This window comes from Pezoporus flaviventris, unplaced genomic scaffold (genome assembly GCF_033815535.1).
Source record: "Pezoporus flaviventris isolate CSIRO_AGI_PZ_B2104156 unplaced genomic scaffold, CSIRO_AGI_Pfla_v1 ptg000015l, whole genome shotgun sequence".
Classification (NCBI taxonomy): Eukaryota; Metazoa; Chordata; class Aves; order Psittaciformes; family Psittacidae; genus Pezoporus; species Pezoporus flaviventris.
In genome coordinates this window covers 7527093-7551327 of record NW_026892563.1, presented here as the reverse complement: position 1 = coordinate 7551327, position 24235 = coordinate 7527093, and the positions used below count along the sequence as shown (strand labels likewise).

Sequence of the window (24235 nt, the reverse complement as noted above, 5' to 3'; positions counted from 1 at the left end):
TGCAGATTTTTTTTCCATTTCCATCAAAAGATTTTCATCTCTAACATTAGTATCTCCTGCTGTGATTTAAGCTAATTTTGTCACCACAATGGAAACTAAGAACTGAGTTTATTCTCAGCAATAACTTCATATATTTGAAGTCTGATATTTCAGTTCAATGTTCTCTATACTAAACAAATCCTGCTTTCTTAAATTTCTGTTCTTGTTTCTAGACTTCCCATCATCTCTCCAGTCATTTAAAACCCATTCCTATGTTCATCCAGTTTATTTAGCTAGCTATTTTAGTTCATTGCACTTACTGAATTGAATTCTTGAGCTTTTTGAAACCACTCTGTATTTTGCTCCTTTTCTCAGGTGCTCACTGTTGGTTACATTTTGCATCTTTGTGAATGTAAAAAATCTACCCTCTATCAACCAAACAGTTAATGAAAATAGTGAGTAATATTAGACATAGTATAAATCTTTATGTAGCTCCACTTGATATTCCCAGCCTTCCTATATAGTGCCTTCAAATTATGTTTTTCCATCAGTTTAATTTTCACTTAAATAAAAATTTGCTACCTTGCTTGTGTGACATCGCATGAGCAGTATCAGAAGTCTAGTTAAGTGCAAAAGACACAACTTCTATATTCTTCCTATATTCTCAACTACTAATGCCTATGAGATTGCTTTTGCACATTCCCAAGTGTTATACGTGAAATTCCTGAGTTGTCACATAATAATTCATATTGAATTAGACAAGAATGATGTCATACCAGTAACAAAATTCGCATTGTTTGTTTATTGTCTTTCACACAGAGACCTTCTGCCTTGAAGCTGTTAGCATAAGGATTAGTGCTAGAACAAGCCCTTTTTCAGACTATCACTTCAAAAGTTTCAGTGACTGTTTTATTCTATTTGAGAAAAATATTTTGACAAAATAAGATTATGAACTTTAGAGCATCTGCAAAAATAATCTCCATCTTGTATCATGTCACAGAAGAGAAATGAGCAATAGGTTGGAAGCTGTCGTTGCCAATATGGAGATAACAAGCACAGTGGGTAACAGTCTGTGATGGGCTGTATTGCTTATCCGAATATTGTCTACTATTTCATATAACCTTTATATATATGTGTGTGAGCATGTCTGTATACATAAACAGATATACACTTCAGTTTGTTTTGGTTTTTTTCTGGTAGAAGATGTAGTGAAGACCACCACCACCAAAAAATTCATCAGGTAGCTAGAAGTATTGGTGACAAAAAGTTCTGAGCAGTAGCCTGTCTAAGCAGTGACTTTGAGGTTGAAATAGAAAACAAATATTTGAAAATATCCTTCCAATAGGCAAGATTAAATTATGGACAGTTAGTACAGGTATCCTCAGTCTGCTCCATGAAGTTGATTCAAATTTGCTGTGCCTTTAAGAAAAAAAAAAGGGGGAATATTCAGCAAAGACTTGACTGACCTGTTTCTCTCTCATACACACACATACAAGATGCTAATAGTACTGCAATATTGAGGAAGTGCCTTGATTACAGATAGGCCCATTGCAGCTGTTTTAGATGAGACCAAGCTGGGGAGCAGTTGTAGGAACAGGTAAGTGGTTTTACATTCAGTCAGTTAAGACTCATCAGGTCTCATTAACTCAGTCTGTTCCTGAAAGGTGCTGGCCCCTGAAATTACACCACTGTGTTCACAAAGTGTTCTGTGTGCATTAGTTAAGTCTATCTGACCTGAGCTAGCTCTTTACTGAAATCAGCATCAGTGCCTCTGCCCCATGTTGTATTTAATCCAGAACTGAAGTTAAATCATCCATAGGTAATTCAGGATTGACTGCCTTCCTGGAGTGCGCAGCTCAACTATCAGCTCTTCTCTTGCATATCACTGCTTTTCTGATACCCCTACACCCTCCCTCTCATGCCCCTGCTTTTCACTCCCGTTCCTGTTTTCCATCCCTCATGCAATTGTGCATGTGCTCAGCTTGAAGTGCTGGCCTTTCTTAGACAGGTGAGCTGGTGGATACAGTAGAGCTGTACCTGAGCAGTTGTGTAGGAAGGAAGCAGTGTGGGTGCAGCTGGCCAGGGGAACAGCACATTGTTGTTCCCTCTTCCAATGAATGTATGTCCAGCTTGCAGTTATACGTTGGAGTTTGGGCACCTTATGATAAGCTCTTGAGGTAATGGTGCTGTGGCAGTAGCTGGTTTTTTCCTTTTTTTGTTCAGTATGAGTAATGGGTATGATCATGCTTTGTGGCTATTTAGTGTTTGAATGATTGTTAATCTGTCCATAGAGCTTCAATTTGGAAATAATTCAATAAGCATGCCCTCAGCCAGAGGTTCTGTGCAATTGCATGCATGTATAGAAATCTCTCTTAATGCATGTCATGTGTAACTTTAGCTGTTTATGGTAGGGAACAGTATTCCAAAGGAGTAACTCATATGATCTGATTTCCATATGCAATGTCTCTTATGCTGTGGAAGACTGTCTGAAACATTTTCCTTTGATCTACAGTGGCGTTAGGAAACAATAAACCATCAAGCCTCAGGAGGACTACCTTGGCATACATGGTGAATGTTATGATTATTTGTTGTCTCTTAATGCCTGCAGATCTGCAGCAGTGAGTAATTAAACTTTGAAAAGAAGTTTAAATTTATAAACTAGTGAAGGTCTTTGCAGTCTTTTAGAACAACATTGGAGTTTGATTTTTTTTTTTTTTTTGTTTTGTTTTGAAGAGTGTCCTACACCACCACTATTGGTGTTGCACTTCAGCATTCTCTCTTAGCATCACCCAAACCAAAAGGACTTTAGGTACCTGTACACCAACAACTTTCGTCCTCCATTCCTCATGTACCCATCTTCAGTAAAGCAGCCCTGCCATACTGCATTTCTGTTGCCAGCTTGCTCCTGTTGCTTTTTGTCGGAGCCATGTCCCTGTTGCTTTTGTCCTCTACACTTTCTAACACAAGGCACAGACTTGCAAAGGAGGGCCATGGGAGTAAGCTGGCATGGTGGCATCAGTGCTACTACTACACCAACTAGAAATGATTAGCCAGTGGCAACTCAATAGCCCTGACACCCTTTCCAAGAAAACAGCTTATACAGAATATTAAAACATGCTGATGCATAGCTTCTAAACTTGTCAGTGCTTCAGAGTTTAGTTTTTAACCAGAATAAATTATGCTGTCATGGATAAATAAACTGATGTTGCTTTTAGCTGGCTCATCGGGACTAAAAGATAATGACATCTGTTCTGTCTTACGTGTAATATTTCCCTTTTATTTCTTAGCACACATGTTTATTCCTGTTTTTATGACCTCAGCTGTGTTTCTAGAGAGTTCTTCAAATCCCTTGGACAATGGCCACAATTTACATCTTTGCATTTTCTAATGCTTAGAGTGAAGGTATGTAGAAGGGTAATCTGGAGGGATAAAGTTGAAGCAACAGAAATAGTAGCATCCTAAATTCAGTTTTCTCTTGTTAATAATTAATAGCTGAGGAAAAAAAAATGTTTGCCTTCAAATGTAGCTCACAAAAAAAAATAAAGCTTACTTTTTTTTGTCTGGTAGAAAATGACATTGCAAAGAAGTGTATCTGTATATTTGTATGTGACAATTTTCAAGAAAAAAAGAAAGAATATGGTCAGAAAGTTGAATAAGAAAAAAATCCCAGATAGACAGATAGATACGTTTTTCAGCAGCATAGACTGTAAAATACCTCCCAGTTTTGCAGGCTGGTATTTGCAAAAAAACAGTGACCTCAGTCTGGAGTACTTCCAGGATTTAGCTCTTGAAGAACGGCTTGTCACAATCCAGCAATACTCGCATTTCCACGGGGAGATACAAATCATTAATTTTTAAAAATGTAACACATTTGGAAGCTCTTGTTTCCACCTCCCAGTATGGCCTTTCAGTTAAACTGACTTTGTTATGGTAACAGAGAGGGGGAGAGTGGGAGAAAGGGTCCAGATGTAGCCTCCAAGTTAATTGGGTTCTCCACCCCTGGAGAGCTGACTGCATCAATCCATAGCTTATCCTCTATGTGGTATGACATTTTCTTGCACCTTACTAGTTTAATGAGTAAAAAGTGAAAATATCACAAGTAGGATAAGGCCAAATTTTCAGATATGTTAAGCTTGAAAATTATTATTCCACAATTTTATGTATATCTCTGATTGTGCTTCATGTCAAATTGTGTGCCGATGCTAGTAGCATTTAGAAATGCCCTATTGGCATGAAAAAAAATTAATAATCAGTGAAAAGCTGGAAAGGTTGATTAACTGATAAAGATGAACATTTTTTACTAGTGAGTTATTAGCAACCAATGCCATAAGCCCTTTTGTTTAGGATCTGTTTAATTCAACTTTGACTAAAAAATATTACTTCTCATATTGAACAACATCACTAGAAAAATGGATGATATACATTCATCCAATTTCAGCCATGACTGACACTGTTATGGAACCGCGTGTAGTGAATTTCTGAATATGGTCAGAAGGCAAAACAATATATAATATAGTTTGTTATTTAGCTAAGACTTATCTTTTGTAGTTCAAGGATGAGAAAGGATATGAGAATAGTCTAGCTAAAACTTGGAGACAAACCTATTTCTTTCTGGAACTATGGAAGTGCTTTGTCTATAAAATGTTCATATTTGACAAGACATAAATGAACTAAGTGTAAATAGAAATATACTAGAAGAGACAGTTTTACATCCATTTTAATTCTTGTGTCCCAGGAAAAAGCTGAGTGGCTAAAAGCCAAGTTCTGTTTCTCTAAAGCAAGGGAATTACAGCAGCAAAACAATATTTTGCAATGCATGAAAAATTATTTCTGTGGAAAAATATCAGTATTTCAAAACTACTTACAAAGATAATAGAGAAGGATATTTTCATTTTGACTTGTAATGGTGAAGGCCTGAGGTTATTTTTATTTTGCCAGGAACATTTATTATATTCATAAGTGGGTTGTAATAGTATCCCAAGAAATCCTTCTCTTCTGTTTTGACCAGACTGTGATGCTCAAGCTCATTGCTCCTCAGGATTTAGTTACTCTTCAGTTATAAAAAAGAAGTAAGAGAAAGGTCATTAATTTTGAAATTTGTTTTCCTTAAGTTCCGTCTTTGTTACTTCAAAGGTCCACCACAAAATCAGTATCGATATCTAAATATAGTTCTATGTAGCCATGTGTGCGTATAAATACATATATAAAGCAAATTATTAGTTCCTGCTTTTATATTTCTGAAACTGTCATTCAGATAAGAAAATTGTATTTTCTGAAAAAAATAAAATAAAATGCTGAGTTTCTTCCACCAAAGTAGAATTGTGTGGCTCCTCTGCAGGCTACTAACAAATGCCTGCACTGTCTGCCTCAAGAAATGGTTGTGGATGAAATACATTAACTGCTTGTAGTAAGAGTTCCCATTGTCTGAACAGGAAATAGCTCCAGGTTTATGCTTACCTTTATGCTTAAACACTGCTTTCAGTCAGAAAATATTTAGGTATATTTAAATTACATTATATATGTGTGATGGATGTGGAACTGAGTACGGCTGATACTGATTTGAGGAAACAGGTGTTGAAAATTCATCTCAGATAAGCTGGCATTATAGATGAGTTGAAAAATCAATTAACAATAAATGTTTAATTTTTCATGGATTCCTAGATTTCAAAATCAGAGGATTAATATGATCATATACTATTTATGAAACCATAATCCATGGGATTTTACACAGGGATTCCTCTTCCTGCTCTTCATAGTAGTGTCTGACTGTTAAAAAAGAAAAACAAATAATGCAATCTTAATTTACACAATTCTATTAGTTAAGAATCTCTTATATTCTTTAGTCATCTACTCTGGTTTTTAGATGGACTTACTACTAAGAATTTACATATTTTCTGTTTGAACTTTGCTGTCTTCAATTTCCAGCCAATATACCTTTTCAACACTATTGTTTCCATAATTAATTACTGTAATTATCAGAAAACTGTCTTTAGTGGCCTTTAGCATGAGCACATTTACCTTCTGCAGAAAGATGTAGCTACCCAGGAGTAGGACTGTAAAATGACAGAAATGCCTAATTGCATAACACAGACACCTGTTGCACAGCCTTGACACCCCTGCCCAGCTCTGCTAGTTCTCAACTCCACAATAGCACCATTTGCTGTGCTCCTTTAGTTTCACTTTTTCTATGCATAGAAGTGCTTACAACCTGATCAGCAGAAATTTAAAATCCAATACCCATCTTCAGAGTGAGCCTTTCTTCACCTGCCTCCCATGACTATATTTTTAAACCTGCCAGGTGTTCTCCATCAGCATATCGAAAGGGTATTCACTGAAAATGAGGGAGAAAGAGCTGTTGCCTTTTCCTTTGTATATTTTCTAGTGGATAAGGCATCCATCCAGGCTGTGACTCACCTGCTTTCAATGTATTTCTTGTCTCCCACTTTTCAGAAACATCCCTTATGCTAGGCTGTTCTAGTTGGCGTTAGTCTGTGCCTCTTCAGTTGAATTGGCACCATTGCCCAAGAAAGAGTTGAGGAACCCCAGAACAGGGAAGAGAAATCAAGGACCTGGCCCTTCACACCGGGACACCCATTACTTGGGACAAGACAAGGAGTGCTTGTGTATTTTTGCTAGTCACGCAGTGGCTAAGCATCTTCCCACACAGCCTATGTGTGGCTGAGTTCCCTCCTGTGGCATTTCCTCTCCGTCCGCTTTTCACACTATAAAGTAACTGGTGGACCTTACCCAGCTACAGCTCCTACACTAGCTACATCTAGTGATACTCAAATGTGCAGCACTTACATCTATTTCTCAGCCTACCCCATAGCTTCTTAAATCATGAAGGGCAAATTGTAGTTTTTAAGTGTTAAGTATATTACTTTCAAAAGACTGGTGTCTCTGTGACACTACCAAGACAAGATAGCATTAATAATTTACTAACTCCTGCTAGCAACTGAGAACTTGAGATTTCTCCTTTGAAATTAGTTATAAAGGTAAGTCTTGCCTAAGCCAATCTTTTAATAACCATTTTTACAGGACATCACTGTTTTGTCTTATTAATCTCCACAGTCTTTTAAATGAAATATTTTTCCTGAACTTGCAGTATCCGCATTATATATATTTCCTCCCTTCCTCCCTCCCTTCCTTCCTCCTTTCCTTCCTTCCTTTCTTCCTTCCTTCCTTCCCTCCTTCCCTCCTTCCCTCCTTATTAATGAATCAGAATTTTCATTTCAACCTTTACCTTCTGTGTTATTGTTGGCCTTAAATATGAGGGAAAATATGGAAATATGAGGGAATAAAAACAAGAAGTAAAACAAGCAAAGGTATAAGACACAACAAAACAAAGCAACAAAAATTAAAACAAAACTAAAAGCCAGAAATATAGCTCTAGGAGTAAAACCTTTCTGAAAATACCAGAGAAGTTTAGATACCAGAAATAGGCTACTTTCTTTGGTTCTTAACTTTCAGAATAACAATGAGAAATGAATGAAGATAAGGATCCAAGTTACTAGACTTGGGCTAGTTATGCCAGAGTTATTCCAATATTTCATATCAGTTATAGTAAATAAGAAACCACACCCCCTACACATGCACACACACAGACATATACACAAAGCCAAATAATATTCTCTGTAAGAAACAATTGATGTAACAGTTTTTGATTCCTTTTTCCAAAGCAAACCCAAACAAACAATATCTTAATTTTTTCCTTATTCTTGAGAAAAATATCTAGTGGTGTAAGGTACTAAATTAAAACATATCTGGCAAATGATTCTGCGCCAATCTATTTTATTCTTCTTAATTGTTATTCAGTTGCAATTGCTGAAGAAAATTTCCAGGAAAAGTAATAAATCATTTCTAGAGGCACTAACAGAAACTGAGGAAGTAATTCTGTGGGTTTTTTTCAGAGCATAAAATTGATTCAGGCTAATCTTTTCCTTATAAAATTTTATAATTTGGAGGTATTTCTAGTCAAGCTGTTAGCTTTCCTTAAATTTAAAAAAGGATAGCTAAAAATACCTGTTTATTTTCCTTATATTAATAATATGTCTACTCAGTACTGTTTTATACAAGGTAAATATGTCTTCTGTTTAAAAATGTGACAACATAAAGAACCTATAACTTTACTTTTGAAGTACATTAACAAATGTATTTTTCAGTGGATCAGTCTCAGAAAAAAAAAGGAGTTCACTACAACTATCATCTAAAAATACAATAAAGAAAAGGTTAAAGGTGCAACTTCGAGGAACAGAACAGCCATCCTCAGTTTTCTTTATAATATGTATTTGTAAGTGTAGTGGAAAAATCCTTAATCTGAACCATTAGTTATAGGGAAGAAATAAAATAGTAAATATTGCAAATACATGTTCTACAAATGGTAGCTATCTGCTGAAAGACTTTGGTTCTGCTGACTAGTATAGAAACTGAGTAAGCTCTGTAGTTCTTAACACTGGTTCCCATCGAGTTATATATTGTGATTGCTTGAAAGGACATAAGATACCCTGGAATAGCTTAGCCTGATTGTTTAAATGCTCAGACTTCACTGAAAATAAAACTAGCATCGAACAGACACATTGTATGGGGGCAAAAGTCTGTAATTTCACACGCAGTTCACATATACTCAGATTTACTCTTGGAGATGAAATCCTCCTTCAACCTTGAGTTCCTACATGTGATTTATTACTGTGTTCTTCCATTTGAATGGATCCCATTACAGCCAAACATCCAAATCTTTAAATGTTGTTCTACTTGTTACAGATACATCTTAGCTTTATTCCCTTTTGCTAGCAATTACTATAATAGAGATAATTCCTTTTATATGAGAATGATTCATTCACAAACCATGTTAAACTGTAATCTTTTCCTAGTCTTCTTTCCATCTTATCTCCATCCTGTCCACTGGATAGACTGCACTGGAGTCCATCAACACATCTCAGTTAGAATGTGTAAGCTGTTGATGGTTTGACCCTTTTCCCTGGATATGCATCACATGCAAAATAGCATAGACAGTGTGCTTCCTATGTAGTGTCCCTCTGTTCAGCACTTGTTTTCCCATAGATGGTGTCTGACATAGTTGTCAGTCTTCATCGAGTTTGGACATGATATTATGCATTATTGTAAAAATGACACAGACTGTCAAAAAATATCTTACCTGGAGATCTTTTTAGCACATAGTAGCTAAGCTTCCCAAAGTACTAACATGCATTAAGGGAAGAACCCATTATAGGACATCTATTGCAGATGTCTAGTGCAGACACCTTGTGTCTCTGCAGGCTATTCTCCTAGTCTGAAAACCTTTTCAGATGCAGGCTGAACTTTTGTTTGCATCCATGTTTTTATTTCTAAAGCACATCCTGCCTTGCTGGACCTGCTTCAAATCTTACTACCTTTGTCTTGCAGCCTATGCAGATGCTACCTTTTTCCTAGTGTCAACACCCAATTTGGTGGTCTGAGGATGGTACAAAACATCTTGCTGGACTTTGGCCAACTTTTATCCTCTCATAAGATCTCATTCTCGTACCTTACCTGTGACTCTGACCCGTGCTGGGTGTACATTTTCTTGCTAAATACCCCATTTGTGAATGAGTAAAACTGTATCTGCCTCCTGGAGATCGGGAGCAGTTGATTTCCCTGTGAACTCAAATGTTAAAGGGTTTTTTCCACTTCTACAGTTCAGTCACCTTTCCTTAGAAATGTTGAGATACCTACTCCCAAATCCTCATTTATAGGCAAATGGGGAGCAGGAGAAGAAGGAAGGGTGAGCTATCCCAGCCCCAGTTATTACCATCACCTTACATTGTTGGACACAACTTTGAGATTCAAATTAAGTACTCCCCATTCTGCTTGGTTTCATTAGTATACATCAAAAGCACTATGTACTTTTCACTATCATAACTTCATAGTATGAACTCAAATTCCTATGTAAAGGAACAAATCCTCAGATATTTACAATGCCACCAATATAATTTGATAGATGACTGTCAAAAAAAAGCATAGAAAAAGTTCTGTGATGCTTTTTCATGCATCCAGTGAGACAGCTGATAACCTGTCACTGGTGGCTTTCCTACAGCGTTGCTGATGGAGCTGATATATTCATGATAGTGAAATTTACTTAAGCTGTTCTTTAGTGGGCCCTAAATTGGCATAAAAATATGTGCTTGTGGAAATTTAACCTGCAGAGATCACTCTGTTCAGTCTGTTAATATTTTGATTTCATTGAGAGGTACCAATCAGCTAGCAACACTGATAAATAGTAACTCTCCTTATTTCCCTAAATTTAAATGTTCTTTGGCGGGAAAAGACGAAACAGCTAATAGCCAAAGCAGAAGTTGTTTTAAAAAGGAAACTCCACTATATTACATTATTTGAATTATTTCCTATTTTTATGTTTAAATTTAAAGAGTATAAAAATTATGGTTTTCTCTCATAGTCTTTTCTTGCTTAGTGACAAGAAAACAAATTCAAATTGTGCTTGGGAGGAATAACTTAACAAAGCCAATTTTATTATGCAGATGAATTGTAGGTGTTGCATATCTGCATGTTTTGAAATTGTTAGCGTGCTTTTTTCCAAAGCTTTCTGTCTTTCTAGGTGTGTATATAACACATCATATTTAGGGAATCAACCAACCTTAAGAAACTCAGTTCTTTTAAGTAAAACTTTTCATGGCTATACATTTTACTCAGGAAATAATTGCTTCATTTTTTGTTTAAATTTAAGGTTTAGAGTCTAAAGTTTTTCAAAGATGAACAAATCATTTCCTAAAGGTTTAGAGTCTAAAGTTTTTCAAAGATGAACAAATCATTTCCTAAACAACTGTGTGATGCAATTATGCTTTTTATAAGAATATCATGATGAGTTTGGAGTAAATAAGTTCATAAGAACTAAAATACAGCTTCCTTCTCTCTAACATTCCCATATGTATTATTCAGTTGTTGTCTTGTAGTCTACTGGTCCTTTTCATTAAACAAGGTTGGGGGTGGGCCAAAAAAAACCATCCCAAACAGCTGGGAAGTTTTAGTCTTCAGCACGTGTTGTTTATGACAAAATGGTTCTTCCAGTTTGCTCTTAACATGAAAGGTCTTCTGTAAATCTTCATTTTGACCAAACATAATGTATTTGGATCACTCACTGCTGTTACCTAGTTAAAAAAAATAATACGCAAAATAATTGTCAAGACATCATCATCACTACCACATGCTAAAAAGGTATTGTGGGACCTACTTTACCCAATAATCTTCAATTTTTTTAATGACATTTTAGCTTCTTTGTTTTCAGAGACAGTTTTGAACTTACAAATGTAAGACAGTTATGAAGTAGAACCAGAGCCTTTCTAAAGCAGCATACAGACTGAGGGACAATCATATATAGTGTTGCAGAACAGCAACCTAAACCCTCATTTAGATGTTTGATGCTCAGCAGTTGGAAACAAAAGTCCTGGCTTTTGGTGAGAGGACAGTTGTTGCTGATGTTATGGAGCAAACACCCATAATCAGCATCAGTAAGGGACTAGTTGAATGTTTAAGACTTGGTACCATCCTGGAATTCATATATTTCAGCTTAATAATGCCATCAAGTCAGGAAAAAAAGATTGGATAGATTTTTTTAAAGATCCTATCCTTTATTTAAACTATCACACAAATGGCTAGAGTGACAAATATGCAGGCTATAACATGATACATTATAAAGCTGAAGAACATTTTGTTTCTCCGTCCTAAACTTTACAGTCACAACAAGAATTTGTCATACCTCACCTGTTTCATTTTTTCAGTTTACTTTTTAGCAATTTCTATACAAGTTATTTCAGTTGCTGACTTGAACAATTTGTTCAATATCTCAACCCCCCTTTTGTGTAAAGAAACAATAAAAGTTAGGAACCTGAAAATCGGATTTTTCTTTTGAGCAGCTGCTGTCCACAAATTTAAAAAGATTGTTAAAAGTGAATAGCATCACTTTCTAACAAACTGTAGGCAGGTTTGATGACTGAATCTCATCTTTCCATTACTGTGCTGTCACCAAGCATTATGATGTTTGCACTTGTAGGTATATTGAAGAAAGTTAAAAGATCTTTTGGGATTTAAAGATGTATTTGAACAGCCATAGGTGTCAATGGTCCTTCTCCATTGTTGACCTACTTATGTTGAGCTACATTTATTATTAAACAAAAAATTCTCTATTAAAATGTTGGCTATAATGCTTTGCAGAATACGTTATTTTACCTTTACAGAGCACGAGGTAAGTGGGAGTAAAGGGAAATTACTCACACACTTGCATAGCACAAGAACACAAGTGTTAAAAAAAAATCTCAATGTCCTTTCAGCATAGCTGACTCCACAAGTCTTTTTAACTGTTCTCTTTGTGACCTGGTGAGGACTAGGTAGATTTCTGTTTAATTTGTTTTGAGACAATACTTACATAATAACTTATTTCTGTATTACCCATTTTGCACAGCACATTTGTTTCAGTGTGCTGACATCCCATATCAGAGGCATCTGGTCTGTTGCATCTGCTGTGCCCCCACCAGGGTGCCACTATTAATGGGGTTTTCTTCCCATAGCTGTTGTAGCATCTTCTAACAGTTTCCCTTTGTTTTCTGTTGAGGACCCAGTTTTACAACACAAAATATTTGGCTGAATTTCTAAGTTTTAAAATGTATATCCATGTGTGAATTGCTTTTGCTCTTTCTTTTTTTTTTCTCGTTTCTTTGTTTTAGATCATTTCAGCTAATAGTCAGCTGATATTCAATTTATTTTTTTTTAACATATTTAGCAGTCTTTTAATTTCTGTTCATCAAAGCACTTCTTTTCCTAGCATAATTATTTGTATTTTTGTTACCCACAAAATCAATTTGTATTATTAGTTTGTCCAGTCACAGAATATTTTTCTGAATTTGATAATAAGTGGAGCTCAATTGTTGCTGTTTGCTTTCATGCTACAGGATCACAGGAAGGCTCAGAAAAGATATGCTTTAGTAGCTACTTTTGTCCAAGTTTACATCACGGTTTGTATGTGTATGTGAAGCACTGTTTCAATGCGGAACATTTATTTACTAAGTTTTTAAGATTGTACCAATTGATAAAATTGCACCAACAAATGTAACTATATTACAGCAATTTTAATTGATAAAATTTTACCAAATTAAATATTGTTTGAGTAAGGTTCTCAGACACTTTGTATTAAATGAAAGAAGAATGTATTAATTTGAGGATTTTTTTTTCCCCCTTATTTGGTTGTCTTTCTGATATTAAGAAAAACCCTGTTTGTTCTATTAACCATATATTACTATTTCCTGAAAGGAGACAAATCAAGAATCATCAGATGTGTTCGTAGTATAAGGGTTTTGAGATGTCCTTGACCTCTCAGAAATGCACTTTAGTACATCTCGCAGAAAGTAATTTTATTCACATTAAATGGCAGAGGGAAGGTTGTCCTCACAGTCCCTATAGGGAGGATTCTTGAGTACCTGAGGAAACAGCAGAGCTAGCAAGACTCACTTTAAAGAGGCTTTGCTAGTTTTCCTGAGTGTCCAGTTCAGGAACTGCAGGTGTATATTGTGGGTAAGTAGTTCTGTAAGCACTTAGGTATACATCAGTTCCATGTGCTCATTTTCTTATTGAGTAAATCCTTATTGAGCAGTCCTTGCCTATTGCTTTTTTTTTACTAGATTTCATATAGCAGAAGCTTTCTTCTGTGTTACAAGCATGGCATTTAATGCCTGGTTGGAGGCTCAGGATGAACCAGAGAAATCATTCCCCTATTAGTATACCAAATATAAAAATTATATTTAAGAAAATCTAAGGAAAAGTTTAGAGTCACTATTGGAGTAAGACCTTAGAATCACTTAATTTTCTTTCCATCTTCTAAGCAGTTTCTAGGGAGGGGAAGGACAGCGAGAGGGAAAAACTACTTTGGATGCCACACAATTCTCTGAGCATGTTGTACATATTTTAATGTTCCTTCTGCACAGTTCATTTTGGCAATATGTATAATACAGGTGTTGCTAGGCTGCAGAGGGACTGCTTTTTCTATTATAAAATTCATGTCACTCACTAACTTGTCTGCCTAGAAAATGGAGTTTTGAAGGCACATAGATATCTAGAGGTAGTAACTGCATCAGTAGATTTTATGTCTTTTTCTTGAGTACTTTCACTAAGGAGAAACTTCTAATAAGAAATTTGTTCCTTGCTTAATTATGCAAGCTGCTGCTTTAACTGCATGTCTCTATATGCAATTCAATCAGTATACAAGTGAAAAAATACCATCCAAGCTTTTGGGTATGAGTTTAGAAAGCCAGTTGTAACAGATTTTCTAAGAACTTCTGATACAGAAGTTAAAGGCAAGAATTCTACAGAATGTGTATCTTGAAAATTACCTTTTATTCTGAAGAGTTTATAACTGCACAAAAATGAAACTTGGTGGAGGTTTTAACTTAGTTTTAATTATGTATGCTATAGTTACTAAAAGTGATATTCTCATACTTTTTTGGTAATCTTATTGAAAAGAAGATTATGTTAGACCTTTACCTGTCACCTTCAACTTGATGAAATTATGTAACTCTAATCTCTTATTGGAGGGCCAAATTTGAGATAAGACTCTGCAGGTATTTTTCCATCCAGCACAGTCAGTGACTATCATAGAATCATAGAAACATAGAATAGTTAGGGTTTGGAAGGACCTTAAGATCATATCAGCTTGTTAAGATAAATTATGATTATTTAGAGTAAAAGCATTTTAAGGGGTGGGTAGCAGGTGGGAGGACATGACGACACATGACACAGCTGGTGGACTTTTAAGACAATAAAATGCTCAAGACACATAGTCCACAGCCAGGTGAACATGCAAACAGATTACCTAAACACTGAACACCATCCACATAAAAAAACCTAAAAATAAAAATCCTCCAATTACTGTTATTGTCAGTGTAACAGCTGATGTACTGTATATACTAGCTATCTGACAGCATGCCATTCTGTTGGCTCAAAATTGTGGGCAGAAAAAGGAAATTTGTTTGTAATTTTGTAATAAATATTGCTACTTTCAACTCCTAAGACTGGGAAATCTAATGAGCGTTTTTTCTGTAAGCTACACAATAGGAATTTGAAGTTGCGAGATTTGGTCAATGTCTTTTAAAAACATGCTTGGATGCTTCTTATCTGAGAAATCATTAAACCGATTCCTTGTTTACTCTTCCCTAATCCTTCAAAATAAACTAATATATGCATGAATCTGATATACCTTACTTTTCTTGAGTTCTCATTTTCATAATATCTAAAGCTCTTGTATCTTAGTTTTTATTACATCCCAAAGACCACGAGTCATTATTTTAAAGCCCATCTTTTTTCCCTATGAAAAACTCTAGATCCACTTCTTACTTTCTACTCAGATTGCCTGGGCTTTGTGTATCTGATTAACTAACATATAAATTATTGTCAATGTTAATTATGTTTCCGCTAGGTAAGGTGTCAGGACAGAAAAAGCAATGGCAACAATAGTCTTACCTGAGTTAGAAGCAACAGATAGTAATTAAATAGTCTTAACACATTAAGAAACAAACATTATTAATTAGGCTTCATGAGTTACTAGGGAAATATAGGTTAAAAAATGAAGAATTATTGTTGTTCTATGTTCTAGTTTTGCAGGTTCTTTTAAAATTACTATTGCAAGTTATACTTGGTATATTTATATGTTAAGAACAACAAGACTATTTGGAAGGTCTAGACCAAATTCTTCATATTATTTGAAACAGTGAACAATCTCTGCTCGCACCAAGAAAGTCCCTATATATAGTCTTCTCAACAGCTCTACATGCATTTTTCTTTGTTTTATTTTTGTATTTGTGTGTAACTAGGCAATACTACAGGATCTGGAGCAAAGACGTCCCCAGCTGGATGAACTAATAACTGCAGCACAAAATCTAAAAAACAAGACGAGCAATCAGGAGGCCAGAACTATAATTACTGACCGCAGTAAGTGGTGATTCTGCTATCATATGATGCTTCAGCAAATATGGAAAATGTTGTAATACTTGATAAGCATAGCATTTTTCAGACACTTTATGACTTTGCCATCAGGAGAGTTCCATCAGGAGACACTTCACACACAGATTTTCCAAATCACATATAGAATAAATGGCAGTGAAAGTCAGTGATTATGTAGTTCACATTTTTCACCTTAATTTGGTGTTGCTTGTCTTCATAGTGGAAGCACATTGTAAAAAAATACAGAATGTGATTGCTATAGATGAAGAAATACATTTATTCTTAAATAAGGAGGAAAAAGGGGGATTCACAGAGTATAGCTATAGGCTTGTAAGAATCTTTCAATTCCATCCCTCGTAGTGCAACTGCAGCCTCTTCTTACATCTCCCCTCAGCAGATGCTCAAGTCTGATGGTCTGCCACTAGTCTTTATTAGTTCTTCAGTTATGGTTCCCCTTTCCATAATTAATCAACAAAGTGTGTTTAAGGTGGAAAAATTAGAAGAAAAAGCTTTAGAAGAAATTTAGAGAAGACAACAATGTCCTGTCACCCTTCGATGCCTGTGTGTCCTTACACCCCTCACTATAGAATCAAACATTGTCAAGGTCTTGCTATTAAAGCAGCCTTCTGTTGTGGACTGTTATACATCTTCAGTTATTATTTTGGGTACTCAGGACTCAAAACTACAAAAAAAAAATCAATTTCTTATGATCCTAGACGTCCCCTGTGGCACTTAGGCAAGAACTAAGCCAAACACAGCCAATTCACTACAGATGGATACAAACTGTTTCTACAACTTGACCTGGATATACCTCCAGTTCTCTCCCTTAAACTGATAACTGGTTTATACATAAGATTGATACATAGGCTAAGATTCTCTATCCCCTTAATTAAAAAAAAAAAAAAAGACATATGTGTATATATATATATATATATGTATATATACACACACACATATTACCTGTTCCTTTTTATTCCATCGGTTAAATAGTTACCATAATGTATCAAAATCACATTTCATGTTTGGACTGCACTCTTGTAATAACACATACAGATATTATTTAGACTACATTTTATATGAAATTACTTTATTTAACTGCTATTCTCTTCCTGTCCTTGAAGCATATTACTGAGAGAGAGAGAGAAACAGAAAGTTCATTTGTTTTATTTGAAGTTTGAGAAGAATTGGATAGTGCTTACATGTTACATAAGAATATGTTTCTGTTTGACATGCAATTGATTTTAGAATCACATAATCCATTGAATTCAGAAGTGCATACATACACCTTAACATTATAACCCTTATTCATAGCCAACATATGTATTTTCTAGTATATTTTAATTTTTAATTCTAAGACAAGTCTTCCGATGATAAGAGTTGTAGACTTCACATGAAATGCAAGCATAATTCCTACATATCCTCATGTGAATTGCATGCATGACTAAATTTTGTTCTGTAGGAAAACTGCAATTCACTTTAAGTGAAATTGCCTTCTAAGAGATTAAATGCTGGTTTTCATACTGATAAAAAAAGGAAAGCAGGCTATCAGACTGTAAATTATGACTGAGTATGCAGTAACCCAATTATATGATAGCTTGCGTCTGTGGCTAGAGGTGTGGTGGCTATATTTTAATGATAATTTCTTAGTTTTAATTTATAAGAATTCCAAAAATTATTAGTTGAGTTTGAACTCAAAGTATGCAAGATTAATTTTTGCTCTAACAATAAATTTTCTATGCTGAATCTGTCAATATCTTTGTCAGCAAAAGTACCACTAAGGATGCAGTCCATTTGTGTCCTTTCAAGTACATCTTGCTGTAGTATAGCATCTTCTGGTATCATCCTGTTGTTAATGAAATAATTTTAAAGTCAACAAAATATTTCTTGTCAGAAGTACACAGGGTCAGTGTTTCTGTAGTAGGGGGAGATAAAGAATGCTTAGGGCCCTTTTTGATCCAGTCTTCTCTGGTAGCAAAATAGATTCATGAAGGTTTTTTTAATGCTTAGTTTATAGTTGTACAATTGTAGGTAGTGCTAAACACTATTCAAGAGGTATTTATTACTTACGAATTTTAAGGAGATATGACACTTCCAGGGAAAAAAATGGTAGGACTTTACAATAAGACATAAAAGTTTTTTCCAAATAAAAGCTAAATGTGATGTACTGTCACCTAAAGTACTTATTGTTCTTTAAAAGAACAATAGTAATTTTAATATTTTTAATTTCATGTTTTTTTCCCCTGCATGTTGTGTGAAGAAAAAGGAGATCACTATGGTTTGAATTAGACCTGCTAAATACCTGTATAGACAGGATCCATTTGTTCTTGCTGCATTTACCCTTCACAGTGCTATGCTGTCCTGAATATAGGAGCATTTCTTATGGTCAGCATAGCTGGGGTTCTCAAACTGTGTGCTCTCTAACAAAGCTCTTCTGATGCCTGTTGTGCTTCACAGTGTTCTCACCTAGTGCAGTAGTTTTGCTTTGCAGTCCAGCGCATACTGCACACATTGTGTTGTCCCCAAGTCCATCCCTTGCAATCTTGCTCACAGCAAGAGCTGAACCCTGGACCAGATAACTTTCAGTTGCTAAGACCTGTGTGTTCCCCACAGCTCTAGAGACCATCCTCTCCTTTATACTTGGACCTTGCGCCAAAGTCCTGCTGCAAGTCCTCCCTGACTGCCTCACCCACAGACTATATCCCATTTCCTGTGGGATTTTTTCCCTCTTCATGAATACAAATAGGTTACCATGGCTATGTCTTAGTTGTGGGTACTCTATTCAGTCTACTCAATTTCATGACTTGAGCATAAGCACTGTGCCACTTGTGCTCCTCTGCAGCAGCTGTGTACCTCTCTCACACTCAGCCTTCTGTAATGTTACATTGTCAGGTGCCAAAGCCACTCATTGTATTCCATCAGGAAGGAGAGGAAGTGCAAGGCTGATCTGGCCAGTAAAAAAAAACCCTACACAATCATCTGGCCAATATCACAGGACAGATATATTATAAATACTAAGTAAGACTTGTAGCTACTCTATAAGATAGCTGCTATTCTGGCTCAAAGGCTGGGTTAATGTGCCATCAGCTGGAATTAAAATCCTGAAGGTTATGCCTTCTGTGCTAATATTCAAGTAATTCTGCTTGCAGAAATATGTATATTATGCCTGGTAAAGTCAAACTTTGAACTATATTTAGAAACCATTACTGCCTTTTTAAAGTATTTGTATATAAGAAAAGGTAAATATTTTATACAGAATCAAGCAAATCAAAAGACATTTGTTAGAGGACCTTTATGAAGAACTGCAGAAAAGTAAATAAAGTCAATCACGTAGGTTTAGTCTTTCTTTGGGAAATTAAAAAAAGAAAAGAAACTAAAGATAAGCTTATACAATTGAATTATTTTGTCTGAACTTTTTCCCCTTATCCTTCATTATCTGTATGAAATTGCTGAAGCTTTGCAACATAAAAAGAACTTGGCTCTATAAAGTAAAGCTTATGTTATGTTTACATAGCATTATATTTGAATCTCTGTTTATGTAAATCATAGTTTCTTTGCAATTTATACGTTAGAGAATACATAAGAATAATAATTACATTTATTCTTGAGTAAAAGTTGTGGGAAAAACAAGATATCTTTCTGCTTTTATAATGTCCTTGATAAAACATTCTATTCTAACAAAACCATCTGCTCTACAATAATGTTTTTCTCTACATAATGCATCACAGCTCCAAAACACGTTGTTTTACTGCTGATGAAAATGTTATTTCTTTAAATTGAATGAGTTTATAAGCAACTTTAAATATGATAAAGTAATTAAACTTTGAAAATTCCTTTTATTATCCATCAGTTGCTATGTATAAAATGCATAAACCAAGTAACAACTCAATATAGAAATATACTGAGAGATAATAAAAACAAAATTACAGTCTTAGAATCAGAAATACTGACATAATTACAAAGGCTGTATTAGATCTTGCTAGATCCTGGAAATGTAAGAAATTTAAATAGGAGGCCTTCCTACTGCTGTGTTGATACGCATGCAAAAGGTAATGGTGAATAACCTTTCTGCTGTTTTACTTTGCTAGCAATTTACATCCCAATTTTGTAATGTGGTTTCTGGCTGTGAAAGCAATAGATGAGGTATGAAAATTAATATTTGTAGAACTGTGAAGAAATAATATGTTACTGACCAAAGAATCTCTCTTTCAAGTTGATAAGAAGCCAAAGTAACATACATCTTTCTTCAGCAAGAGTGTGAAATGTAGTGAACTCTCAAAATATCAAGAGGTTAATTACATTCTATTATCTTAAATACATAAATAATAGCCATAAATACAAGCATTTAAATGAAGAATATTTTGATCAAGAATTACACATTGGGACCAAAAGATTTGTTTTGAAATTTTACTTGACAGTTTTTAAAACCAAGTCCATAAATGTATGAATAATTTATAGAGGATGCCTTCAGAAGAGTTATTTTGGTTTGGGGATTTTTGTTTATTTTTTAAAAAAAGAAAAGCTATATGTTATAATTGGCTGTAAGGAAAACTGCATTTAAACTAATCTGAAAATAATCTGAGTGTCTCTGTGGCACCTCATAAAATAGCCTTTATCAAATAGGTTGCTGTATTTGACAGTTTTATTACAAAATCTTCAACTCGTCATCAATTTCACTGCAAAATGTATGGAAACTCAACAGTGAATTACAGCTATACTGTTGTTCTTGTCATCTTAATAAAGCAGTCATCTCCCTGCTACTACCACCCATGCGGTTTTCTCTTAGAGCTATTGAATACAGATAAAGGGTTTACCACTTGAAAAAAAAAAGAAAATAAATATGATCTGGAATTTGTCATCCAGTAGTAAAACTTGTAGTTACCAAGACTATGAAGGAAAAGTGGAAGAGAAAACTGTACTTGTATACAGTTTGCCCAGTTACTTGTTGATATTTTTAAGCTGAATTATTGAATAAACCCCAGTGTTCTATTCACTGGATTCCACATTTCAAGAAATTCTCAAGAACCTGAGTAATAGCTTTGCTACATCATAGAGATCGTAGAATCATAGAATAGTTACGGTTCGAAAGCACCTTAAGACCATCTTGTACCAACCACCCTGGGACAGGGACACCTCACGAGTCGACCGTGTTGCCCAAGTCTCTGTTCAGCCTGGTCTTGAACACTGCCAGGGAGGGAGCATTTACCACTTCCCTGTCGTGGTTTAAACCCAGTCAGGTAATTCGTTCGCTCACTTCCCCCCCCTTTCTTGCCCTCCCCCTGCTCTCGGAGGGATGGAGAGGAGAATTAAAAAGAATGCAACTCCCACGGGTTGAGATAAGAACAGTTTAGTAACTAAGGTATAACACAAATCACTACTGCTACCACCAATGATTATAATGATAAAGGAAATAACAAGGGAAGAGAATACAACACCTCAGCACCAGCTGACCGATAACTCGCCCCCCAAGCCCGACCAAGCTCCGACCTATACCTCCTCCAACCCTGCAGTTTCCCAGCCCTTCCGGCTAACTCCCAGTTACCTCCTGGGCATGACGTGCTATGGTATGGAATACCTCTTTGGTCAGTTTGGGTCAGGTGTCCTGTCTCTGCTTCCTCCTGGCTTCCCCTCCTCCCTGGCAGAGCATGAGGCTCACAAAGTCCTTGGCCAAACCAAAACATCCTTGTTATCAGTTCTGTTCCCAGGCCGAAAGTCAAAACACTGCACTGCACCAGCTACCAAGAAGGAGAAAAATGACTGCTACTGCTGAACCCAGGACAGAAACCTGTTCCAGTGCCTCACCACACTCACAGTAAAAACTTCTTCCTTATATCTAACCTGAACTTCCCCTGTTTTACTTTGTACCCATTACCCCTTGTCCTATCACTACAGTCCCTGATGAAGGGTCCCTCTCCAGCATCCTTGTAGGCCTCCTTCAGATACTGGATGGCTACTATGATGTCTCCACACAGCCCTCTCTTCTCCAGGCTGAAGAGCCCAAACTTTCTCAGCCTGTCTTCATATGGGAGGTGCTCCAGCCTTCTGATCATCCTTGTAGCCCTTCTCTGGACTTGTTCCAACAGATCCATGCCCTTCTTATGTTGCGGACCACGGAACTGTACACAGTACTCCAAATGGGGTCTCATGAGAGCAGAGCAGAGGGGCGGGATCACTTCCTTCAGCCTGCTGGTACACTTCTTTTGATGCAGCCCAGGATATGGTTAGTTTCTGTGCTGCAAGTGCACACTGAAGCTGGCTTATGTTAAGTTTCTCTTTAACCAACACTCTGAAGTCCTTCTCTGCAGGGCTGCTCTGAATCTCTTCTCTGCCCATCCTGTAGCTGTGCCTGGGATTGCCCCAACCCAGGGGTAGGACCTTGCACTTGGCTTGGTTGACCTTCATGAGGTTGGCACCAGCCCACCTCTCAAGTGCGTCAAGGTCCGTCTGTATTCCTTCCCTCCAGTGTATCAACTGAACCACACAGCTTGGTGTTGTTAGCAAACTTGTCGAGAGTGCACTCAATGCCACTGTCCCTGTTACCAACAAAGATGTTGAACAGGCTTGGTCCCAACACAAAGCCCTGAGGGACACCACTCGTTACTGGTCTCCACTTGGACATTGAGCCGTTGACTGAACTCTCTGTGTGCGGCCATCCAGCCAAGATGCAAAGGTTATTAGTCATCCTGATGTACTTTAGAGCTTAAACCTTACATTGCTGTGCTGGAGGAAAAGACCTTTCAGAAAGATTTGTATGAAAGAAATTTTTTTTAAAAGCCTTTAAATAATTTTGACTAGGCCCCAAAAATCAAAACCAAAAAGAAAATCCAAACAACAAAATAAAATGGAAAAACAAACTCCCACTCTGAATAAGGAAAGCATGGTTTGGTAGGGGGATGCTTCATACTAACAGGATATACATTGTTGTACGATGTAGCCCTGGGTGCATGAATTTAGGGACCAAGTTAATCAATACAGGTGGTCAGTCAGAATGCAGACATCTAATTGATGGTGTCAAGAAAATCCAACCCTATTTAATACTCTGCAGTTTACTCTTCTGTTCTTAAAATGTTTGGAGACAGGTGGTAGAGGTGATTTTAGTGAAACAGACAAAGCATATAAATTTTCAGTCTCCTTCAACCTACCCAATCACTTTCACCCAGGTGAAAGTAACTGCTGCCCAGAACCATGAGCAGATGTGAAATTACAGAAAGTCTTATTTACAGCCTGTCAGTAGGCAATTCCTTTACCTAGGTACTACCCTCTGCTCCCCTACTGTGATAAGTCCTATGAATAGTGTTAGGGTCATCTTTTCCTTCTTTATGTCCAATAGGAGTAATATTTTAACAGACAGTTTTTACTTAACTGTCTGCCTTTGTACCTAAAGTCTTTGTGAAAACCTCTAATAGATAAAAATCTGCATGCAGCTATTCTTTTTTTTATTTAAGTTTAACAAGACCAGTGCTTCAGTAGCTTCAGAAAGGAGCAAATTTACTTGCAAAAGTATTATTACCAAAATGTAAAGGGAAGGTAAGTAACTGCCACACAGAATGAGATTTTGGGTCCTATTAATTTACTCTGTTGTCTCTAAAACTGTTAGTTCTAGGCCCTTCTGAATAATATTTAAGAATTAAGTAGTGTGCAAATGTGAAGTGAATTGAGAGTACTTCTCAGGAAACAAAAGTCTTTCTTTTATTTCTTAAATAACTAGAGAAGTGCTAACATAATTTTTTGAAACATATAACTGACTAAAGCTGTCAAGAATTTTCAGTTCTTCAATAAAGCAAACACTGAGTTGGTTTAGAATTTTCAATATGTTTACCTATGTCTAATGTGAGACTTCCTGTTTACAGTGTTACAGCAAAAAATGTGGATGTTATTACATAGGATTTAAAAATTGGATTCAGTCTCATTTTACAAAATGTTAATTAATATTCATATATATAATACTTTAAAATATTAAGATTATAAATGCTCAAGAGGTTTGACTTGCATCTTGTCAGTGGCAGAAGAACATTCTATTAACTTATGTAGTGGCCAGATAATCAGAAGGATTTTTTTTTCTCTTTGATTAAAAGCAGAAAGACTCCATTTTCTACATTAAAAGGAGTGGTATTAAGAATTTGCCATTAAAAATATTTAGAACACTTATACCATACTTGCAGCCTATCTTCGTTGCAAGTAAATATCCAAAATGATTAAGCTCCAAAAGTGAGAGGGAAACAATGGCTTATTATTGATAACTGTACTAGTGTTCTGTAGTGTAAGATTTTTTTTTCAAAGT

General features: G+C 35.9%; 1 protein-coding gene across 17 annotated transcripts in view; it reads left to right on the top strand.

The window, feature by feature from the left end:
* Nucleotides 1–24235, top strand: part of DMD (dystrophin) — a 1205254-nt gene that overhangs the window by 903150 nt on the left and 277869 nt on the right. For 16 of the 17 annotated variants that reach the window (XM_061453343.1, XM_061453346.1, XM_061453349.1 and 13 more), the window contains one exon: nt 15828–15945. The exons of the other annotated variant lie outside the window; for it this stretch is intronic. In XM_061453343.1, the coding sequence (XP_061309327.1) occupies nt 15828–15945 (118 nt within the window). The remainder of the gene's footprint in view (nt 1–15827; nt 15946–24235) is intronic. 17 annotated transcript variants of the gene reach the window in all.